This window comes from Neofelis nebulosa, chromosome 9 (genome assembly GCF_028018385.1).
Source record: "Neofelis nebulosa isolate mNeoNeb1 chromosome 9, mNeoNeb1.pri, whole genome shotgun sequence".
Lineage (NCBI taxonomy): Eukaryota > Metazoa > Chordata > Mammalia > Carnivora > Felidae > Neofelis > Neofelis nebulosa.
The window spans coordinates 89,794,186-89,816,357 of NC_080790.1; the positions used below are offsets into that span (position 1 = coordinate 89,794,186).

Sequence of the window (22,172 nt, forward strand, 5' to 3'; positions counted from 1 at the left end):
AAATTTTCCTAAAAACAAGTGCTAACATTACCTGATTCTAGAAGTGGATGCTAATTACACCCCAGGGGAAAAAGAAAGAATTCAACTGAAAGAAGTGAGACTGGGCAGTGTAAGGCAAAGCAACACATTGGCCTCCTATGTGCACACCTGGATCTCTTCCAGGGCAGTCTCAGTTTAAGGCAGTTTGGGGTGGTCTAAATCCCATCAAAATATCACCTCAATTTTACCATCATCTCCAGTAAATATAAAAGTTAGAGGGTAAATACAAAGTCTAATATTCAGCCTCAAAAGATCAAGACATGTAAATTCTTGATAGTAGTTCATGTGATAAAAAATTAGGGGTATCAAGGTTAACAAAAGTTTACAGTAATACATGGCTGCTTAAAATAATAAATGTAATCTTATCTTGAAGTTACCTTCCTACTCTTAATTAGAAATGGGAGTACTTTATGTTTATTATAGGAAAAAATAGCATTTCTAATCATGTCATTTTAATAACACTGCAATGAATATCCATTTTGTGGTATAGTACTTACATCTCCCTTCCAGCAAGAACTAGCCCTTTGGCTACAAAGAATGCAGTTGGCTGATAGCTTCCAGCTTTAGAGCCTTCAGGATGCACAGTATTCCACCCAAGACCACTCCTTCCTGGCAGCCCCTAGCCCAGGACTGAGCACAAAGAGCGTGTCAGGGCCTGGCCCCTTCTGCACTAGGTGAGCCCCCCCTAACAGGCAGTCAGAGTGGTCTCCACTGGGTTGGCCCAGACTGCCAGACCTGAATAACCTCTGAAGCTCTCTCTGCCAAGTTCTGCTTCAGCTTCTTTCCTTTCACAGCTGTCAAAATCTGCATCAGAGCCTGAAGCCTTTCCTTTCCAGTACTGCTTCCTCCCTGTCTCTTACAGGCATTACCTCCCCTCCCTGCTTCTCACTCCCAATCTATTTCTAACACTCTTAACTTCAGCATCTGCTTCCCAGAGGACCCAAGGGGACACACCTGTATAAACATCAATCATTTTGTACATCTGATAATTTCCTCATGATAAATTCCTAGTATCAAAGGTATGAACATATTGTCCTGATCAAAGGTATGAACATATTGTCAAACTCCTCCTCAAAAAGGCTATATACCTGCTCACATTTCCAAAATTAGTATGTTCAAAAAAAAAACCAAAAAATAAAATTTGTATGTTCATTTCACTATGAAGTCATCAATACAGTATATTAACACTTTTTAAGTGTTTGTCAAGTTCACAGGCAAACACTGACATCTTAATTTGACGTCCACTATTTTGAGTATTTTTTTCAGAATATTTTCATAAATCTTAAATTCATGTTTTCCCCCATTTGCCCATCGGGGTATCCCCTTTTTTGTTCCTCTTATTAACAAAAGCTGTTAGATATAACTGTGCTTCTCATGTGTATTACAAATATCTTTTCCTGATTTGTCACTGACTCTTTCAGTTTTCATAGAGTCCAATCCATGTTTTCCTTTCTGGTTTCTTCCTTAAATGTGAAGCTTAAAAAATCTTTTCATACCCTGAGGTTCAAAAAAATCCATCTGAATTTTTTCCAAGTTCTTTAAGGGTTTCATGTCTTACACATAAGTTTTTAAGCCTTCTAAAAATTATTTTCTAGCACTGCGTGAGTCAAGGGAATCCGAATTTTTCCCAACATTCTTAGCCTATTGCTCGATCAAGGGATAGCAAAGTATATTCAAACATCTCTATAGTCTGTTTTAGGGAAATGAGTTCCCAAGGGAAAACTTAGGATGCATGAATGGACTAGAGAGGTCAATCTGACACAGTGAAGAGAAATTACTGAATGACTAGAGCTGCCTAGCAAGAGTGGAATGGGCTGTCCCCGGAAGGATTCAGTTAGTGGCCCGGGGGGGGGGGGGGGGAGGGGGGGGAGTTTAAACAGTGACACAGTCATCAACTGGACACACAGAGCCAATTCCTTCACTGAGTGAGAAGCAAAAATAATGAACTTCTAAGGTCTCTTTCAACTCAGATTTTATGACTGTATAACTATAAGCAAGCAGTGAGGAAAAAGTATGTGATATGGAGAATGAAGAATGAGCCATGGAAACTGCATGCTCAGACAAGGGGAAGTAAGGACAGGCATGACATAATTGCATCTAGTTGATGTGAAAAGGCTTTTTGGAACTAAATCTCAAAGGCTATTAAAATGAAATGTAGACAGCTTGAATTCCTGGGAGAGGGAGCATGTTCCATGTAGACTCATGAAAAAAAGCCAGTCAAATTTGAAAAGTAAATGGGAAAAGCAAGCAAATGGGAAAAGGAGCTGAAGAAGGGGGGAAGGCAGAAGAAATTCATTAGAAGGACTTAGGGGCACCTGGGTGGCTCAGTTGGTTGACAGTATGACTCTTGATTTCAGTTCAGATCATGATTCCAGGGACATGAGACTGAGCCCCACGTCGGGCTCTGAGCTGAATGGGGAGCCTGCTTAAGATTCTCTTTCTTTCTCTTTTTGTCCCTCTCCTTGGCTTGTGTGCACTCTCTCTAAAAAGTAAAAAAATAGGGGTTCAGTCAGTTAAGTGTCTGACTTCAGCTAAGGTCATGATCTCAAGATTCGTGGGTTTGAGCCCAGCCACCCAAGCCTACAGCCTGTTTTGGATTCTGTGTCTCCCTCTCTCTCTGCCCCTCCTCCACTTGCATTCTGTCTCTCTCTCTCTCTAAAATAAATAGACATAAAAAAATAAAATAAATTAAATTAAATTAAATTAAATTAAATTAAATTAAAAGACTTAAAATTGACATGGAATATCTGGGAAAAAAGAATACTGAGGAGTCAGTATGAAGACTATCAATATACTGCTTTTTATTTATTCCACAAATGTACACAATACTTACTAAAAGGTTTTCCGTCTTCAGGACAGAATAACAAAGGTGAATAAGCCAATATCCTTGCAATTTAAATTTTAGTACTGTGGGGAGACATGCATTCAACTTATAAACACCACAGTAGCTCAGGGTATACTGAACCCTGCATGGTCAGAGAAGGTACTGCCAAGAAAAGCCTTGAGCAAAGACTTGAAGAAGAAATAGGAATATTCCTAGCAAATGGGAAAAGAAAGTAGAGGAATCAATGTGTGCAAAAGCATGCAAGTATACTAGGAAAGCTAGGAAAACTGCAGTAAGCTCATTATCATTCAAGCCTAAGGAGGCTTAAGGTTAAGTGCAAGGTGGACAGAAGAGGTAAGCCTGGACAAGGAAACAGGGGGCTGGACATACACTCTGCCTTAGAGTGAAGCCATGCCCACCTTCAAAGGTGGTAATTTGGTAGATGTTACTGTGAGGCAGGAAAGAAAATGAGATAAATCAGCACTGGTTTGATGCAATTTTGGAAATACTGAGTTTAAGGTTTTCATGAGCGCTCTGGATCCCTCAAGGAGATTCTACATAACCACTGAAGTCTTCAGTCAAGTGTATAATTAATCTAGGGTAACTTTTACATGATTATTAAAAATAAATACAGTGGTGGGACACCTGGGTAGCTCAGTCAGTTAAGCATCCAACTTTGGCTCAAGTCATGATCTTGCAGTTCGTTGAGTTCAAGCCCCGCGTTGGGCTCTATGTTGACAGCTCAGAGCCTGGAGCCTGCTTCGGATTCTGTGACTCCCTCTCTCTCTGCTCCTCCCCCACTCATGTTCTCTCTCTCTCTCTCTCTCTCTCTCTCAAAAATAAACATTAACAATAAATAAATAAATAAATAAATAAATAAATAAATAAATACAGTGATAATTCCCATTTCTCTTGAAGTTGCCACTGATTCCCTAAGACTGGAATTCATCCATATTGGTAATTCTTCCACATTTTAGAGCACTAAAAATTTAACCTAACTCACTAAGCCAGTCAGTCTTGATTTTTAGACTGAACATAGTTAATGCCATATATTACTAGTAACAGGCTGCAGTTTAGAAAGTATTATCCTATTTTTACAAGTCAGAAAAAGATAAATCTTTTTTAAAAAAAGGAAGAAGTTCCATATAAGTCTATGTTGAAATACTTTGTTTTACAAAAAATTGGAAATGATAGTTATGAAAATTAAGGTTAATGACATGATGTGATATTAAGTAGCAAAATAAGAATATAAAACTGTATTGACACCATGGTTACAGATTATTTATGCATATGGACAAACACTTGGAGTCTGATTCTTAGAGGGAAGAGAATACTACCTTTTCTTCTTGATAACCATTAATATTATCATTTATGTCAATTTAACAGAGACTAATAGAATATAAGTATTTTTCAAATATCTATAAAAATGCATTTATTCAAAAGGTATGTATTGAATGACTACTATGTTCCAGGAACTATCCTAGGTATGGGGGAAGTATAACTGAGCAAAACAGAAAAAAGTCCTGGCCACCAGGGAGCTTCCATTCCAGTTAGGGAAAGACAGGCATAAAGCAGACACTGCTAATAAAAGAGAATAATAAACACAATAAAGAAAAATAAGACAAGAAAGGGGGACAGGAAATGTGGAGGTGGCATGAGTGAGGAGAGATCATTTTGGTTTTGTTTTTAAAGATTTTACTTTTTTTAAGTAATCTCTATACCCAACGTTGGCTCAAACTCGAAACCCTGAGATCAAGAGTTGCATGCTCTACTGACTGAGCCAGCCAGGTGCCCTGAGGTTAGAGAAGGCCTAACTGGAAAGGTGGTAAGTACGTCCTGAAGACGTAGGAGTTAGGGGACCTGAAGGAGTTAAGGGAGAAGAGCAGATGAAGGGGCTATCTGGAGGAAGAGCATTCCAGGCAGAAGGAATTAAACCATTGCAAGGATCCTGAGGCAGATGTTGCTGTTGGTATGAGGAACATCAAGGAGGCCAATGTGGCTGGTGGCTGCAGGGGAGGAAGGGAGATGCAGAGAGGTCAGAGAGAAATGAGAGCCAAATTATGTAAGGACTGGCTTTGAAGAGTTTTTAGCATAAGAAAGACATGATTTCTCTTTGTATTAAATAGTTCGCTACAGCTACTATGTTGAGAGTAGACTAAAGAATGGCAAGGCAAATGGAACTAGAGTGTATTATGCTAAGTGAAGTAAGTCAGTCAGAGAAAGATAAATATATGATTTCACTCATATGTGGAATTTAAGAAACAAAACAGATGAACATAGGGGAAGGGAAGGAAAAATAAGATAAAAAGAGGGAGGCAAACTGTAGAGACTCTTAAATTCAGAGAACAAATTGAGGCTGGCTGGAGGGGTGTTGGGTAGGGGGAATGAGCTAAATGGGTGATGGGCACTAAGGAGAGTACTTGTTGGGATGAGGACTGGGTGTTATATGCTGGTGATAAATCACTAAATCCTACTCCTGAAATTAATATACTATATGTTAACTAACTTGGATTTAAATAAAATTTAAAAATTCAAAAAAATAATGGCAACACAGAAACAGGTAGACTGGTTAAGAAGCTACTATGTTAATTCAAGAAAAAAGATCATGGCAGAATGTGAATAATGTAAGAGGTAAGACATGGTTAAATTCTGGATCTACCTCAAAAGTAGAACTTGTTGAGAGGCACCTGGCTGGTCAGTAGGTTAAGACTTCGACTTTGGCTCAGGTTATGATCTCACCATTTGTGAATTCGAGCCCCACATTGGGATCTGTGCTGACAGCTCAGAGCCTGGAGCCTGGTTTGGATTCTGTGTGTGTGTCTCTCTCTGCTCCTCCCCAACGTGAGCTCTGTCTCAGTCTCTCTCAAAAATAAACAAACATTAAAAAAAAATTAGAACTTGTTGAATGTTCAATGTGGGATGTAAAGAGATATAGAGAATGGTTTCCAAGTTTTTTATTTGAGCAACATGGAGGAGGGAGCTTCCACTTACTGGAACTGGGAAGACAATAGAATGAGGACTGTGGAAGGTCAGGAGTTCTCTCTGAAACATATTAAATTGGAAATGCCTATTAGATGCTGAAGTGGAGGTACTAGGTAGGTAGCTGGATAGACAAGTTGAGAGTGAAGGATCTCTAGATCACAGGTGAAAATTCTGAAGTCATCAGTACATGGCAAGTAGTCAATGCTACAGGAAGAGATGAAATCACCCACGGAGTAAAAGGTATTTAGAAAAGAAAAGGGATCACAGAAGTGAACGCTGGGGGAACTCCAACATTTAAAGGCTGGGGAACTGAGGAGCAACCAGTCTAAGTGACTGAGAAAGATCAGCCAAAGAGGGTGAAAGAAATCCAGATATATGTGGAATCCTGGAAGACAGGTAAAGAAAGCCTTTGGGGGAGGAGAGAGTATGCCACTATCATTCCTTTACATATTGTGTGTGGTTGTTTTCAGGCCACAACAGAGTTGCATAGTTGTGAGAGACCATCTGGCTTACAACGCTGAAAATACTATTTGACCCTATAAAGAAAACCCTTAATCTAGAAGATCCTTAATCTAGAAGAATTAGAGGGCAAATAAATGAAGAAAATGTGGTACAATTTTCAGGCAGCACCAAGGCCTCCAGAGTCCAGTGGTCATGACTTAAGAGTGAGACCATTCAGCATGATTACCCTCAATCTTATTCAGCTGTGAGGCTGCATGAGCAGAGTCTGGAGATAGTATAATTTCACTGTGTGTGGCTTTTGCCAGTGGAGAATGATGAAGCAAGGAAGGGAACTGAGACACGCAAGGAAATGACTATAAATGTTATGAGGAAGGACTTACAACTGGGCAAAAAGGGGAAAGAGCATGGAAGACATGAAGGAAGGGAAAAGGTAGTAGGAACAACAGGTCAGGTCAAAGAATTGTGGGACTTGGTACCACAGGGAGTAAACAGAAAAGGTAGGAGGTGTGGCTGAGTGGACTGCCTGGAGGGGCCGCATTTACAGGGAATAACAAGGTCAAGATATTAACCACAAGAAGGACAGGTGAAAGCAGGGAACAGAATACAAGACATTGAAGGAGAAGAGGCCAAAAACTGAAAGGCAGGGTACTGAAAGGATAATCCATGTGGATACTGAAATCCCATAGAATTACCACAGATCTAATGTTGGAGAATCACAGGGAGCCAGTACCTACACCATCAAGCATGGAGGCAGATAAGTTTTAGAGATGAATGTAACAGAGAGATAGTGAGTATACAGTGGGATAGCTGATTGAAAGTCAAGAGAGAATGTTTAGGGAGGAGAGGAGAATGATCTGGAAGTGGCAATGAGGAGTAAAGGGTCAACCAGGCCATCTCCAGGTTTTGTGCTACAAGAGGTATCCATTAGTGACAGGAATCCTTGAAACGTAGCTCTCGCAAATCTCCTCTGGGAAAAGTTTACTCACATGTAAATTTAGTAAAACATTACTATATTCTGACTAAAATAACCAATACGTAAGGAAGGCTTAATCCATTTTAACCCAAGAAAAGCAGTGGGCAGAACTCTTTAGGGAGCTGTGAAACATGACACAGGTAATAAATAAATGAAATTTTTTATTGCCCCTCTTTTATACACTTTGGCAAAAAGGAGTATCACAGTGTGATGATGCCCTGTTCCCTCTCTATGCCAATCCTTCTGTCCTAGACCATAGTCTCCTTTGGTACTATGGCCTCACTAAGGCCCTACAGGATTTGACCACCATCTATTTCTGCAGCTTCATGTTGTTTTTGATGACCCCTTTTGGCATGTTTTCAGACATGCCAAATTTCTACCCCAGCAATTATCATTACCTCTGCTTGGATACCCTTTCTATCCTTGGTCCCATACAAAACCTCCTCCTCTCAAGGAGCTTAATGAAGAGGAGGCAGTTAAACAAGAAAGCAAAGTATGGTCAATATCATGAAGGAAAGAGAGTGATGTGAGCCAGAGCAGTCAAAGGAGAGGGGGAGGTAGATTTCCAACAAGGTGCAAATGCAATTCAATGTGGAAAGGATAGTGTTTTTTAAAAATGGTACCAGAGGGACGCCTGGGTGGCTCAGTTAGTTAAGCATCAGATTTGAGTTCAGGTCATGATATCGAAGTCCATGAATTCAAGCCCCACATCAGGCTCTGCACTGACAGCTCAGAGCCTGGAGTCTGCTTTGGATTCTCTCTCTCTCTCTCTCTCTCTCTCTCTCTCTCTCTCTCTCTGCCCCTCGCTCACTTGCACTCTGTCTCTGTCTCTCAAAAAAAAATAAACATTTAAAAAAAAATTTAAAAATGGTGCCAGAATAATTAAGGTTCCAATATCTCCCCCCAAAAAACAAAAACAAAAAAGGAACCTGGTAACATATACAAAAATTAACTCAAAACAGATTGTATACATAAAACCTTGTGGCCTTAGGTTAGACAAAAACTTCTTAGCTACCACACCAGAAGCATGATCCATAAAAGAAAAAAATGATAAATTGAACCTAATAAACCAAAAAAGCTTCTGCTCTTCAAGACACTGTTAAGAGAATGAAAACTCAAGACACATACTTTGATTGATAAAACATTTGTAAATTATTTATATCATAAAGGAATATGAAAAACGTATCTTTTAAAAACTTGTACAACTCAATAATTATACAATAACTTAATTTTAAAAATGGGAAAATATTTGAACAGATACTTCACCAGGAATACAGAGATGGCAAATAAGCAAATGACAGTAGCTCAACATCATCACTCATTAGATAAAGCCAAATAAATTACAAGATATGACTATATACCTATAAAAATGACTTTTTAAAAAACTAACAATACTGGCAAAGATGCAGAGCAACAAGGGTTCTCAGTCATTAATGTTAGGAAGGCAAATTGGTACAAACATTTTGGAAAACAGTTTGACAGCTTCTTAAATACATACCTACCATTCTACTCAGCAATCTTACTCCTAGATATCAACCCAGATGAAATAAAAAACTTATATTCACATAAAAGCCTGTATGTGAATGTACACAGTGATTTTATTGAAAACTGTTAAAAACTGGAAACAGCCCAAGTATTCCTCAAATAAAGAATGAACAAACTCAACTGTGATACATCCATGCAATGGAATACTACTCAGCAATAAAAAGGAACATGCAACAACATGGACAAATCTCAAAAGTATTGCTTTCAGTGAAAGAAGCCAGCTCAAGGCTACAATAATTCCATATGTAGGACACTCTGGTAAAGGCAAAACAACAGGAGCAGAAAACTGATCAGTGATTGTCAGAGATGGAGGAGGAATACAAAGAAGCACAAAGGAATAACAGGGGAAGGAAATGGTGATAGAAATGTTCTATATCTTTGATTATAGTTGTAGTTACACACAACTATATGTGTTCATCAAAACTCCTAAGACTTTATAATAAAAAAGGGTAAATTTCACTACACATAAATTATACCTCAATAAAAAAGCTTAATTTATGAAGATATAACAAAATTTTCTAACTAAACATAAGTAATCAATTCACAAGAAAGCAGAAGCTAACAAAAACTTAGAATATGTGAGGATAAACTAGGTCATTGAGACAACAAATGATAATTTGTAAGCAGCAATAAAAAAGTAAATATACACCAAAATAAGCAAATGCAAAAGGAGATTAAAATATTTTCTCCAATTGCTCAAATTACAATTCAGTATGAAGTTCTTTTGGCTCTCAGAGTTAGGTGGAAACTGCAAATTAGATTTCTTTTCTATACAACAGAATCTCTGTTACCATATGACAAGCAGCCTGTCTTCTCCCAAAACAGAGATCCCCTAGAAATGATCTCAATGGTCCATGTCACAGTAGAGAAGAATTAACATGACATCAGTATAAATGTATGGCTTAAGAAGGCTGTTAGAATTAATTGCTTATGGTGGCAACAGACGCAAACTGTTGGAGCACTAAATAACTGCCAAAGCCATGTAGGAGGGCCTGGGACAAGGAGGTACAACAACAACATAAACAAAACAAGACTTCTCAGCAAAATTTGAGAAAGTTAAGCCTCATCCCTCCAAAATGAAAATAACAGTTCTGAGCTCCTAGGGTTGGGAAGATAAATGTGATATTACAACTAAAGTACTTGTCACAGTGAATGCACTTTAGCATTTGGTATTATCCAATTACCCCAGTGGATTTACTCAAAGCAGCAAAGGAGAAAACCATATAAAAATGTATCTTGAATACTTTAACTTTTGCAAAGATCTTTAAAGATTACTAGACCACTAAAAAAAGTAAAAGTATGTACAAAGAAATTGAAAATAATGGGTAAAGTTCACTTTAGTTTAAAAAAAAAAAAAACCTTGAAAAATTTTAAGTGAATTTTCTCTTGATTGGTAAATACAATTAAAAGGCATCTCATGTTCAGGCATCTGGGTGGCTTAGTTGGTTAAGCATCCAAGTCTTGATTTTGGCTCAGGTCATGATCTCACAGTTCGTGAGCCCTCCCTCGGGCTCCACACTGTCAGTGCAGAGCCTGCTTGGGATTCTTTCTCCCTCTCTCTCTGCCCCTCCCCCCACTCACTCTCACTCTCTCTCAAAATAAATAAATAAACATTTAAAAAAAAAAACACAAAGATATCTTTTTATTTTCAAAACTGATTCAATCGTTTCTGGCTTAATCTGCAGTGCAAAGTAACATTCCAGCTAAAAGGTATACATTCAACTAAGGAAAATATTGCTGTGCACATTTTATATTCATCTATGAAAAAAACAGCATACAGATGACTCACAAAATACCTTTCTACACATATCATAATAAACAGAATAACAGGACTCTTTGCTGTCTCTATAAGCATAGCTCACACAGAAGGTAGGATAAACTTGACCTAGTTCTTAAGAGGAGAGGTAAAAGGAGATCAGAGAAGATGTCTCATGGTTCTCCCATCTTCTCTTTGGTAAATCCCTGGGTCATATGACAATAGGCTGTCTGAAACTAGTTTGAAGGGGCTAGAGCACCCATTATACCTGGCAAGGACCTGCAGGGCCAGATCATCCTCCTGGTCTTACCCCACATCCAAATCTCAAACACAATTAACTTTTCTTTCCCAATGGTAGCCCCTTCTTCTTCCTATGTATATATTACTTTGTTCAACATATGGCATTATTTTAGTTTATTTTTCAATTTAATACATTACTCAAGTCTGATATTCCAGCAAATAATCCTGTGTCTCCTATCTAATTTCTACGTCTGGTCATAAGCATTTCTGGGACCTATCTTTTGTTAACTAAATGATGACTATGCAATCTCTAAAATACTGCCATATATTTACTTTTTTACATCTGTCAGTTGTCTCAGGTTTAGTATCAGATTATGTAGGATTCCTTAAATGGAAAAAGACCTGGGACAGCATTAAATGGAACTTGGCTGAGAGGGTATATCTTTATCCCTCTCCCCTAATAGAGGTTCTACAGCCTTAGCTCTCCCATGTTCCTATCACAGAAACTACCACTTCCTGTCACTTCAGTTTTCAAGCATCTTCCCCTATAAGAGAAAGAAGTAGAAGTGAAATTCGAAAGCCTAGGGTCCTTCTCCTCAGCTTGTATCTCCCTTAGGATACATTTCAAAAATCTTTCACATGCTGTTTGCCTTTACCTTCCTTTCTAGCCTCAATACCCAGTTCACTTTTTAAAATTTGCCCCAACAATTTATTTACTCTGTAACTTAAAATGATCTAGTGTCTGAAAAAACAGACTGAAAGAAACTGAAAATTCTAGAATTCCCAATGTAATCAATTCATGGTTACTAAGAGAATATGGTAACCATGTTTCTTCAAACCAAGGTCTAAAGGGATCATGTACTAAGACACCTGGCACTGTTCCAGGACTCAAGACTTCTCTAGGTAAAACTGTAATCACACACCTTCATTTGTCTATGATAATATGGTTTATAGGGAGCCAAAGGGAAACCTGTACATCTGACGTAACATTATTTAAATTGAACAAAACAGAGAAGGAAAAGGGGGCTGCCAAAATATAATACTGAACAACTTTAAGACTGGCAAACAAGGGAGGGGTGCCCGAGTGGCTCAGTCAGATGAGCATCCAACTCTTGATTTCGGCTGAGGTTGTGATCCCAGGGTCATGGGATATAGCCCTGACTGGGGCTCTGAGCTGAACATGGAGCCCACTTGAGATTCTCTCTCTCCCTCTGCCCCTCTCCCCAGCTCGTGCTTGCTCTCTCTCCCCCTCTCTCTCTCTCTAAAAAAAAAAAAAAGACTGGCAAACAAAATTCACCTTTAAAAGAAGCAATGGAATAATACTGGGCAATGAGAAAGAATGAAATATGGCCTCTTGTAGCAACGTGGATGGAACTAGAGAGTGTTATGCTAAGTGAAATAAGTCATACAGAGAAAGACAGATACCATATGTTTTCACTCATATGTGGATCCTGAGAAACTTAACAGAAGACCATGGGGGAAGGGGAAGGAAAAAAAAAAAGTTAGAAGGGAGGGAGCCAAACCATAAGAGACTCTTAAAAACTGAGAATAAACTGAGGGTTGATGGGGGGGGTAGGAAGGAGGGGAAAGTGGGTGATGGCCATTGAGGAGGGCACCTGTTGGGATGAGCACTGGGTGTTGTATGGAAACCAATTTGACAATAAATTTCATATATAAACATAAATAAATAAATAAATAAATAAATAAATAAATAAATAAAATTTAAAACAAAAGGAAATAATTTTTTTAAAAAAGAAAGCAGAAAGAAAATCCTACAGTTACGACATCTTGAAGGGGGAGGAATTGTTTTAAAGAAGGGACCAGCAACAAGAAATTCTGAAATATTAAATAACTAATAAAATGTGTCCATTAAATTTAGCAATAAAGACGTCTTCCCAAGAAAAAAAAAGAAGAAGATGTTCTGGAATGAACTTTGAGTTCTACTATACTTAAACTATTTTAGCTAAATCCTCAATGAAAAATCTCTAGACTGGGGTACCTGGGTGGCTCATTCCATTAAGCGTTCGACTCTTGATTTTGGCTCAGGTCATGATCTTGCATTTTTGGGTTTAAGCCCCTCATCAGGCTCTGAGCTATCAATGTGGAGCCTGCTTGGGATCCTCCCCCTCTATCTCTGCCCCTCACCCACGCATGCCCCCCCTTTCTCAAAATAAAAAAAACTTAAAAAAAAAGAAAAATCTCTATACTTGCTAAGAAATGCAAAAAAGAGCAGTTAATTTCAAATAAGTGTAACTGCCAAAGACAAATTTTCAAAAATGGGAAGAATATTAGAGCACAACATGCATATTTACTAAAGGTAATACTAACAAAATCTAAATGCTATATCCCAGTCTACTACATCATAATATTTATTTTAAAGGTATTTAAAATGAGTTTTTAATCTTTTATTTATGTTATTGAGACTATAAATGTGATTCCTACTTCCCTGATCTTCAAACCAGTAGTAGATACATATCTTACAAGGTGTTAAGTAAATTTTTAAAATACAGCACCATCTAAATCAAATTTCCTTCCAATAAATGACAAGAAATTGTAAAAAATTAAAGTTCCCAGTAAAAGAGCTTTTAGAATCAGGTATTTTGTATTAGGAATACTTAAAATCTTAAGCAGAGAAAGCTATATGATTTTAATATGATTAAAAATGAGGTCTGATACATATTCCTAAAGAGAGAAAATCTATTTGTAGTAAAATATAAAATTTTAAAAGCACCCTTCTTCTTCCTCCTCTTCCACACACTGAAATACATACATACATACCAGTACAAATAGGTATAGTCTGGGACTATGTTAGGATCAAAATCAGTCTGGAAATACCTAAAAGGTATGACACTATCTGTGTCCAGCCTGGATGAAGATGGAGCTTCATGAAAGCATAAATGTAGACTAAGAAATAGCTCCTGGCTACCTACAAGAATTCATAATTTAAGCATTTAACATTGAACAAGAATAAAATGATTCAAGGTGAACTTATTTTCCATATAAAATATAATCAACATCTGTCCTAAACAATATAAAATCATGGCTATGAAGGATACAAAGAATATTACAGGCTCTCTTCCTGAAGACAGATCATTTAATAGAGGGGAAAAATGCAAGGCTCATTAAAATTTAATTGATGCAAAAAGTTAAGTAACAATACAAACATAAGTTAGGAAGTATTACAAGGTAGCATGTGACTAAGTGGCAAACAAGTAGTATGACAGATTGTCGAGGATTAGAATTCTCTGGAAAAGTTTTAGAGAAGGTGAGAAAGGAACTTGGTCTTTCATTATCCCATAATGATTATAGGATATGGATCAGTAGGAAAGAAGTCTCTCCAGATGATGAAATGAAAATACATCAAGGCACTGAGGTGGTCATTAATTCCAAGACGTGAAAGTAAAGAATTAAGAATCACAACTTTGAAATGGAAAATAAAATGAGGGAAGCCTCTAAGATACAAACATCCTCACTGAAAGATAACTAAAAAAGAAACATAAGAGTTCTGAAGCATTGCAGCTGAAAGAGGAAATGACAAATACAGATAAGAACTGAAAAAATATGGATACGATTTAAAAGTTTTGGTAAGTGGGAATTTATAGGTGCTTTTCTCAGGAGAAAGGAAAAGGTAGTTAATGTTATTTCAAGATCTATTATCGCAGTCAGCAATATATAACTATATAGTCAAGATCTTTTGAAATAAAACTTATGCAATTACTAATAAGGGGCATCCTGGAGACTGGCAGAAACAATATGCCAAGAGCAGATCTCACCATCACCAGCTATGATTCCATCAGCAAAATACAAAACTTTCAGAGTCTTGATGTCCTCTTCTCTTAAAAAAAACAAAACAAAAAAAACCTGGAAACCTGAGTATCAAGCGAGATTTAATATAACTCTTTAAATAATAAAGGTAGAATGAAAATGAAAATAAAACATACCCAAATTTGTGGGACACAGCTAAAGCCATGCTGTGAGGAAAGTTCACACCATCAAGTCCATATATTAGAAATGAGGAAGTCTCAAATCAATGATCTGAGGTCTGCCGTAAAAACTTAGAAAAAGAGCAAAATAAACCGAAAACAAGCAAATGAAAGGAAATAAAGATCATAAATCAGTTATATTTAAAACAGAAAAACAAGGGCACCTGGGTGGCTCAGTTAAGCATCAGACTTCCGCTCAGGTTATGATCTAACGGTTTGTGATATCAAGCCCTGCATCAGGCACAGAGCCTGCTTCAGATCCTCTGTCTCCCTCTCTCTCTCTGCCCTCCCCTGCTCCTGCTCTCTCTCTCTCTCAATAAACTTTAAAATAAATGAATAAATAAATAAAATAGAAAAACAACAGAGAAAAATCAATGAAACAAAGCAGGTTCTTTGAAAAGATGAATGAAATTGACAAACTTCTAACCAGACTGACCAAGAAATGCAGAGGACACAATATAACCCTATTAGGAATGGAACAGGGAGGGATGCCTGGGTGGCTCAGGTGGTTAAGTGTCTGACTTGGCTCAGGTCAAGACCTCACACTCTGAGTTCAGGCCCAGCATCCAGGCTCTCTGCTGACAGTGCAGAGCCAGCTTCAGATCCTCTGTCCCCACTCCACCCCCTTCTCTCTGCCCCTCCCCTCCACCCACATCCTTTCTCTCTCACACAAATAAAACATTAAAATTCAAAAAAAAAAAAGAAATGGAACAGGGAATATTATTACAGGCCCCAAAGACATCAATATAAGGGAATATTATTAACAACTTCATACACATAAAAATAACAACTTAGAAGGAATGGATCACAAAACCACCCACTACCACAACTCACCCAATATGAAATAATAATAGCCACATAACAACTAAGGAAATTAAATTTGTAATTTTAAAACTATAAAAAAGAAATCTCCACGCCCAGATGGTTTCACTAAAGAAGTCTATCAAACATTTAAGGAAGAATTAACACCAATACTATACATACAGTCTCTTCCAGAAAAAGGAGGGAACACTTCCCAATTAATTTTATGAAACTATTATTACCCTGATACCAAACTAAATAAAGACAATACAAAAACCTACAGACCAAAATCCCTCATGAATTTGATAGAACATCTACAAAAAAATCTACATCTGTGATAAAAGACTGAATGTTTTCCCCCCATCACAAAGCAAGTATGTCTGTTCTCACCACTCTTATTCAAATAATGTTACAAGTCCTAACCAGCATAAATAAGGCAGCAAGAGGCAAACAGACTAGAAAGAAAGAAATAAAACTGTCTCTATGTGTAAATGACAAGATTTTCTATGAAGAAAATCCCAAGGAATCTAGGAGGAATCCCAGTTCCTAGAATAAATGAATTCAGTAAGGTCAAAGGATACAAGATAAACATACAAAAATCAACTGTATTTCCACATGTTAACACTGAATATGTGGACAATAAAATTAAAAATGCAATACAATTTACAATTGCTTAAAAAATGAAATGGGTTTAAATCTAGTAAAACATACAGGACTTGTATGCTGAAAACTACATAATGCTGATGAAAGAAATGAAAGAAAATATAAAGAAATTGGAAGAGATACCATGTCTATAAATTGGAAGATTCAACATAGTAGAGACTTCAATTCTCCCTAAATTGATAGACAGATTTAATACAATTCCTATCAAAATCCTACCAAAATTCTCTGTAGATATAGACAAGACTATTCTAAAACTTATAATGAAAGGCACAGTAACTAGAATAGCCAAAATAATTTCTGAAAAAATAAGAATAAAGTGAGAGGAATAAGTCTACTCTATTTCAAAACTTACATAGCTACAAGAATCAAGACTATGTGCTAGTGCTAATAGGGAACCCAGAAATAGATCCACACAGGTATGTTCAAATGGTTTTTTGGCAAAGGGCAAAAGCAATTCAATAGAGGATAGACAACATTTTCAATAAACGGTATTGGAGCATCCATAGGCCAAAAAGTTATACTTGATCTAAGTCTTATACCTTATACAAAAATTAACTCAAAATGGGTCATGGGCTTAAATGTAAAACACAAACCACAAAACTTTTAGGAGAAAAATAAGAAAACGTTTGAGATCTAGGGTTAGGAAATGAGCTCTTAGACTTGACACCAAAAGTATAATCCATAGGAGGAAAAACATAAAATAGATTTAATCGAAATTGAAAATTTTTGCTGTGCAAAAGACTCTGTTAAGAGGATGAAACAACAACAACAACACAACAGACTGAGAAAACATTTGCAAACTATGTATCAAGAAAGGACTAGCATCCAGAACATATTTAAAAAGAAAACTCTAAAATCAACAGTAAACAAAATCCAATTCAAAAATGGGCTAAAGAAATGAAGAGACATTTCACTTGAGAATATGCAGATGACAAGCCCATGAAAAGATGCTAATATCATTAGCCACTAGGGAAATGCAAATTAAAACCACATACCTGTGATACATACATACATATATACCTATCAGAATGTCTAAATAAAAAATAGGAACACTAAATGCTGATGATCCCTCATAACATCTCTGGTGGGAATGGAAAACAGTACAGAAACTCTGGGAAACAGTTTAGCAGTTTCTCATTAAAACTAAACATGCAACTGCCATGTGACCCAGCAACTACACTCCTGGCAATTTATCCCAGAGGATTGAAGACTTATGTTTTCTTTTTTATATATATATACTAAATATAATTTATTGTCAAATTGGTTTCCATACAACACCTAGTGCTCATCCCAACAGGTGCCCTCCTCAATGCCCATCCCCTACTTTCCCCACTCAGCCCTCAGCTTGTTCTCAATATTTAAGAGTCTCTTATGGTTTGCCTCCCTCCCTCCCTCTAACTTTTTTTTTCCCCTTCCCCTCCCTCATGGTCTTCTGTTAAGTTTCTCAGGATCCACATTAGTGAAAACATATGGTATCTGTCTTTCTCTGCCTTACTTACTTCACTTAGCATAATACCCTCCAGTTCCATCCACTGAAGACTTATGTTTTCATTAGGTGACATTATATATTACTATACTGGAATGTTTATAGAAGCCTCCTTCATAGTAGCCCAACAATGGAACTACCAGATGTCCTTCAAACAAAGGTGGTATATCCATACCATGGAATACTACTCAGCAATTAAAAGGAGCAACTCAATGACACATCCAACAACCTGGATGAAAGCTCCAGAGAATTTTGCTCCATGAAAAAAAATCCAATTCCAAAAGGTTATATACTATGTGAGTCCATTATATAACAGTCTTGAAATGAGAAAATTATAGAAATAAAAAACAGATTAGTGGTTGTCACGGGTTAAGGAGGAAGTGAGGTGGAAATGAAGTGGATGTGGTATAAAAGGGAAACTTGTGGGATGCTGTGATGATGGAAATTTACCTTCACAGTATCAATGGCAACGTCCTGGTTGTGGTCTTGTACTATGGTTTTACAAGATGTTATTATTAAAAAAAAACTGGATAAATGGTACAGAGGATCTCATTATCTCTTAACTGCAAGACTGCACCTGAATCTTCAATTACTTCAAAATAAAAAGTTTAATTAGAAAATAAAAGTACACTTACTATTGCAAAATAAGTACAGCAGTTGACAAGCAATCCAACACCAATTAAATGAAGTGATCTCTTCAGCTCAAGTTTAATTCTGAAGATGACTGTGAATGAGTTTATAAAATATTTTCCTCACCCACACATGCACACAAAGCAACTGTAATGCAGTTCAGACAGAAAAACTGATATTTCTCTAAACATGTGACTAAAGTGTCCAGAGACCTGGGCTGAATCAGGGAGAAAAATCCTTGTCCAGGATCTATCAAAGAAACTGGCTGTGTAACTTTCCACACATCACCTAATCTCTCAGGCTACAATCTGAACTCTGTTTCTACAATCTAATTTAAGAGCTTAGACCAGTAATTCCCAAACTTTTTGGTCTCGGGCCCACATAGAGCTTTTGCTTACCTGGCTTACAACCATTAATATTTACAGTGTTATTAATTAAAACAGAAATTTCTTATTTTTTTAAGTTTATTTATTTTGAGAGAGAAACAAAGACAGCAAGCAGGGGAGGGGAAGAGAGAGACAGAATCCGAAGCAGGGTCCATGCTGTCAGTGCAGAGCCCAACACGGAAGGGGGGGTGGGGGGGGGGGCGGGCAGCCATGAGATCATGACCTGAGATGAAACCAAGAGTCCCAGAGACTGAGCCACCCAGGCACCTCTAAACAAAATTTTTTTTAAAGGACAAGTACACACATTAGCCCTCAGAATGGTGAGGTCATTCCACATCATGTAGCCTCTGGAAAACTCGTTTTACACTCATAACAGCAAGAGTGTGAAAAAGGCAAATAACAGCTTGGTATTGTTACAAAAATAATTGTGACCACACTTTGGGAACTACTGGCTTACTATATCAAGTGAGGTAAATATATAAGTGATTTTAAAAGTATAAAATATTGTGGGTGCCTGGGTGGCTCAGTGGTTGAGCATGCCACTCTTCCTCTCTGGTCATGATTCCAGGGTCCTGGAATCCAGTTCTGCCTCGGGCCAGAGCTGAGCAGGGCGTCTGGGTAAGATTCTCTCTCCCTGCTCCTCTCCCCTGCTCTCTCTCCCTCTAAAGTAAAAAAAAAAAAAAAAGTATACAACATTGAACAAATTTGTCACATACATCATTTTAAGGTTCAAGGGTGCCAAAGCAAAAAACAAAAACAAAAAAAGGCTCAAATCGTAAAGACTAAGGGAAGAGTATACAAATGTAAAATATTACACTACTATTGCATTAATCTGTGCCTCCAAAACCGTTACAAAAATGATGGATCCACAACCGCTGTTTCAGATTTAACTTTTGGCTAGACAGAGAAGCCGTGCAAAAAAACTCCCAGCCACTCCAGCAACGTGGGGTCGGGAGGCTGGGGAGTCCGCCCTGTGCCCCCGCTTCTGGCAGCGGGAACAGCCCCGCTCCCTGCCTCCCGCGCTAAGAGAGAATCTCTTCTCCCAGCAGGGTCGGATCATCAGACCTCGGGAGCCTGGGGATGACCGGCCGAGAGGGCAATGGGAGCTGAGGATCGGCGCGGCTCACAATCCCGGCCACGAATGGACGGGGCCTGACTGTGTTAAGGGGCCCCAAGCTCCGGACTGAGGAAGTTACGCTGGGACCCTGGGAAAGGCGGGGCGGCGGCCCGGGGAGTCGGGCCCAGGAGGGGGCAGCGCTTGGCAGCGGAGGGGTCGTGAGGAGTCGACAGGGACTCACCAGATGCCGCGCCACCTCAGAGGTCATGGTCCCGAGCGGGAGCTGAGCGGAGGCTGGGGTCTCAGCGAAGTGGGGTTTCAGCCCGGGCCCCCGAGCGTAGCGTCCCGACCGCGAAGGGAGCAAAGGGGCGCCTGGAAGAGTTGAAAGCGCGGGGCGCGGACCGGAGGCGGTGTAACGGGCGAGGCCAGCCTCCGCGGGAGAGGGGGGTAGGGGTGTCCGGGGAAAGGGGAGGGGCCAAGTCTAGTGGCCTCAGTGACGCGAGGGCAGAAAGCCAGAGGGCTAAGGCCCCGCCAGGCAGGGCGCGCGACATTAATTAACCGCGCCAAATAGTTGCGCGCGTGCGCGAAGGGAGCCTCTCTCAGGAGTATCCCCTCGACGCCTCAGAAGACGACAAACCAGAGCGGAGGGAGAGTGACTGGAAGAGATTCAGGACCTTAGGAGAAAGACGCGCGGAAAAATACTCAGCCAGCAGGCGGCGGGTGGGTGCAGTGATTGCCGGCCCGCGCTAAGGCCGGAAGTGGGCGGGCCATGGGACGGGGGGCGTGCCCGCCGACGGCCGGCCTGAAGCAGCGCTAGCGGCCAGCGCAGGGACCGGAAGTGGGCGGTCTTGGGGGGGCGGGGTGAAGCCGTAGGGGCGGGGTTGTCGGGGGGGGGGGGGTGTTCCCCAGGGGCGCGGCCCCAGTGAGGCGGTGGCGGCGTCTCCTGACGAGGACGCTCTGGCAAGAATCCACTGGAGCCAGGCGATTGGACTCTACGTCCCTCAGAAGCCAGTGTTTTCAAGCGGGCCGCGATGGGGCCGGGTTGAGCCACCCGCCGCGGGAGGAGCAGGGCGGCCACGGATGGAGGGGCCCGTGGAGCTCAGCCCTGAGGCCGTGCTGCGTTTCCTCGCGGAGCGCGGGGGCCGGGCCCGACACGCCGAGCTGGTGCAGCACTTCAGAGGTTCTCTGGGCGGCGAGCCGGAGCAGCGCGCCCGCGCCCGCGCTCTCTTCAAGGAACTGGTCAATGCCGTGGCCACGGTGCGCACCGACCCTGCTGATGGCTCTAAGTACGTGCACCTTAAAAAGAGGTTCTGCGAGGGACCCCCCCAGTCAGAAGCTGCGCCCTCGCGTGACCTGCCCAGCATCTCGGTGACCGTAGAGCCAGAGTCCAGTAGCGGCGCCCCAAGGACGCCCGACGGCCGGGTCGAGACCCAGAAAGGCGGCTTGTGCCCAGAGGTGGCGTCTCCCGAGGCGTCCTCGGGTCCAGACTGCGAGCAGAGCCATGGGGAGACACCGGCTGCCGCGCTTGGGCCGCCAAGCCTGACTGGCGACACCCTGAGCGGGCCGCCACTGAGCGGCGGGGCCCGGAGGAAAAGCTCTCAGCGCGAGGTCCAGCCTTCCCCCCGGGGACCGGACCCCGGGCCCAGCGAGGACCTAGAGCCCCCACCCCATGGCTGCGAGGAGACGGACGCGGGCAGCTCCCCCGGCGGTGGCGTCACCACCCCAAAATCTACGCGCCAGAACCTTAGGGACCTTGTGATGGGCAGCTCACCGCAGCTGAAGAGGAGCGTCTGTCCTGGGGGCAGCAGCGCGGGGACCTCCTCTGGGGGAGGACGCGGCAAAAGCGGGGGCGACTCAGACAGCGCATCCGTCGCTTCGTCGTCGGCAGAGGAGGAGAGCAGCGGTGGCGGCTCCGTGACGCTGGACCCTCTGGAACACGCCTGGATGCTCTCAGCCTCTGACGGCAAGTGGGATAGCCTGGAAGGGTTGCTCACCTGTGAGCCCGGCCTGCTGGCCAAGAGGGACTTCATAACTGGCTTCACCTGCCTGCACTGGGCCGCCAAGCATGGCAGACAGGAGCTCCTGGCCATGCTGGTCAACTTCGCTAACAAACACCAGCTGCCAGTGAACATTAACGCCAGGACGAGCGGAGGTTACACTGCCCTGCACTTAGCTGCCATGCACGGGCACGTGGAGGTGGTGAAGTTGCTGGTGGGGGCTTACGACGCAGACGTGGACATTAGGGACTACAGTGGGAAAAAGGCCTCTCAATACCTGAGTCAGAGCATCGCTGAGGAGATCAAGAACCTGGTGGGAGCCCTGGATGAGGATGATGGAGAGAGTGC

General features: G+C 40.7%; 1 protein-coding gene across 4 annotated transcripts in view; it reads right to left on the reverse strand.

Moving 5' to 3' along the window:
* The window catches only part of SEPTIN10 (septin 10), a 66,897-nt gene extending 45,098 nt beyond the window's left edge, over nt 1–21,799 (reverse strand). Inside the window, exons 1-2 of one of the 4 annotated variants that reach the window (XM_058684642.1) lie at nt 20,069–20,583; nt 19,285–19,432 (exon numbers count right to left, since the gene is read on the reverse strand). Coding sequence is in view for 2 of the 4 variants with exons in the window: in XM_058684639.1 (XP_058540622.1) it covers nt 21,599–21,694 (96 nt within the window). In the remaining 2 variants the exon portion in view is untranslated. Of the gene's footprint in view, nt 1–5,522; nt 5,542–19,284; nt 19,433–20,068; nt 20,584–21,598 lie in introns of those variants that run through there. The other 3 variants (XM_058684639.1, XM_058684640.1, XM_058684643.1) reach the window with 3 other exon arrangements.
* Between the last annotated feature and the right edge of the window lie 373 nt (nt 21,800–22,172).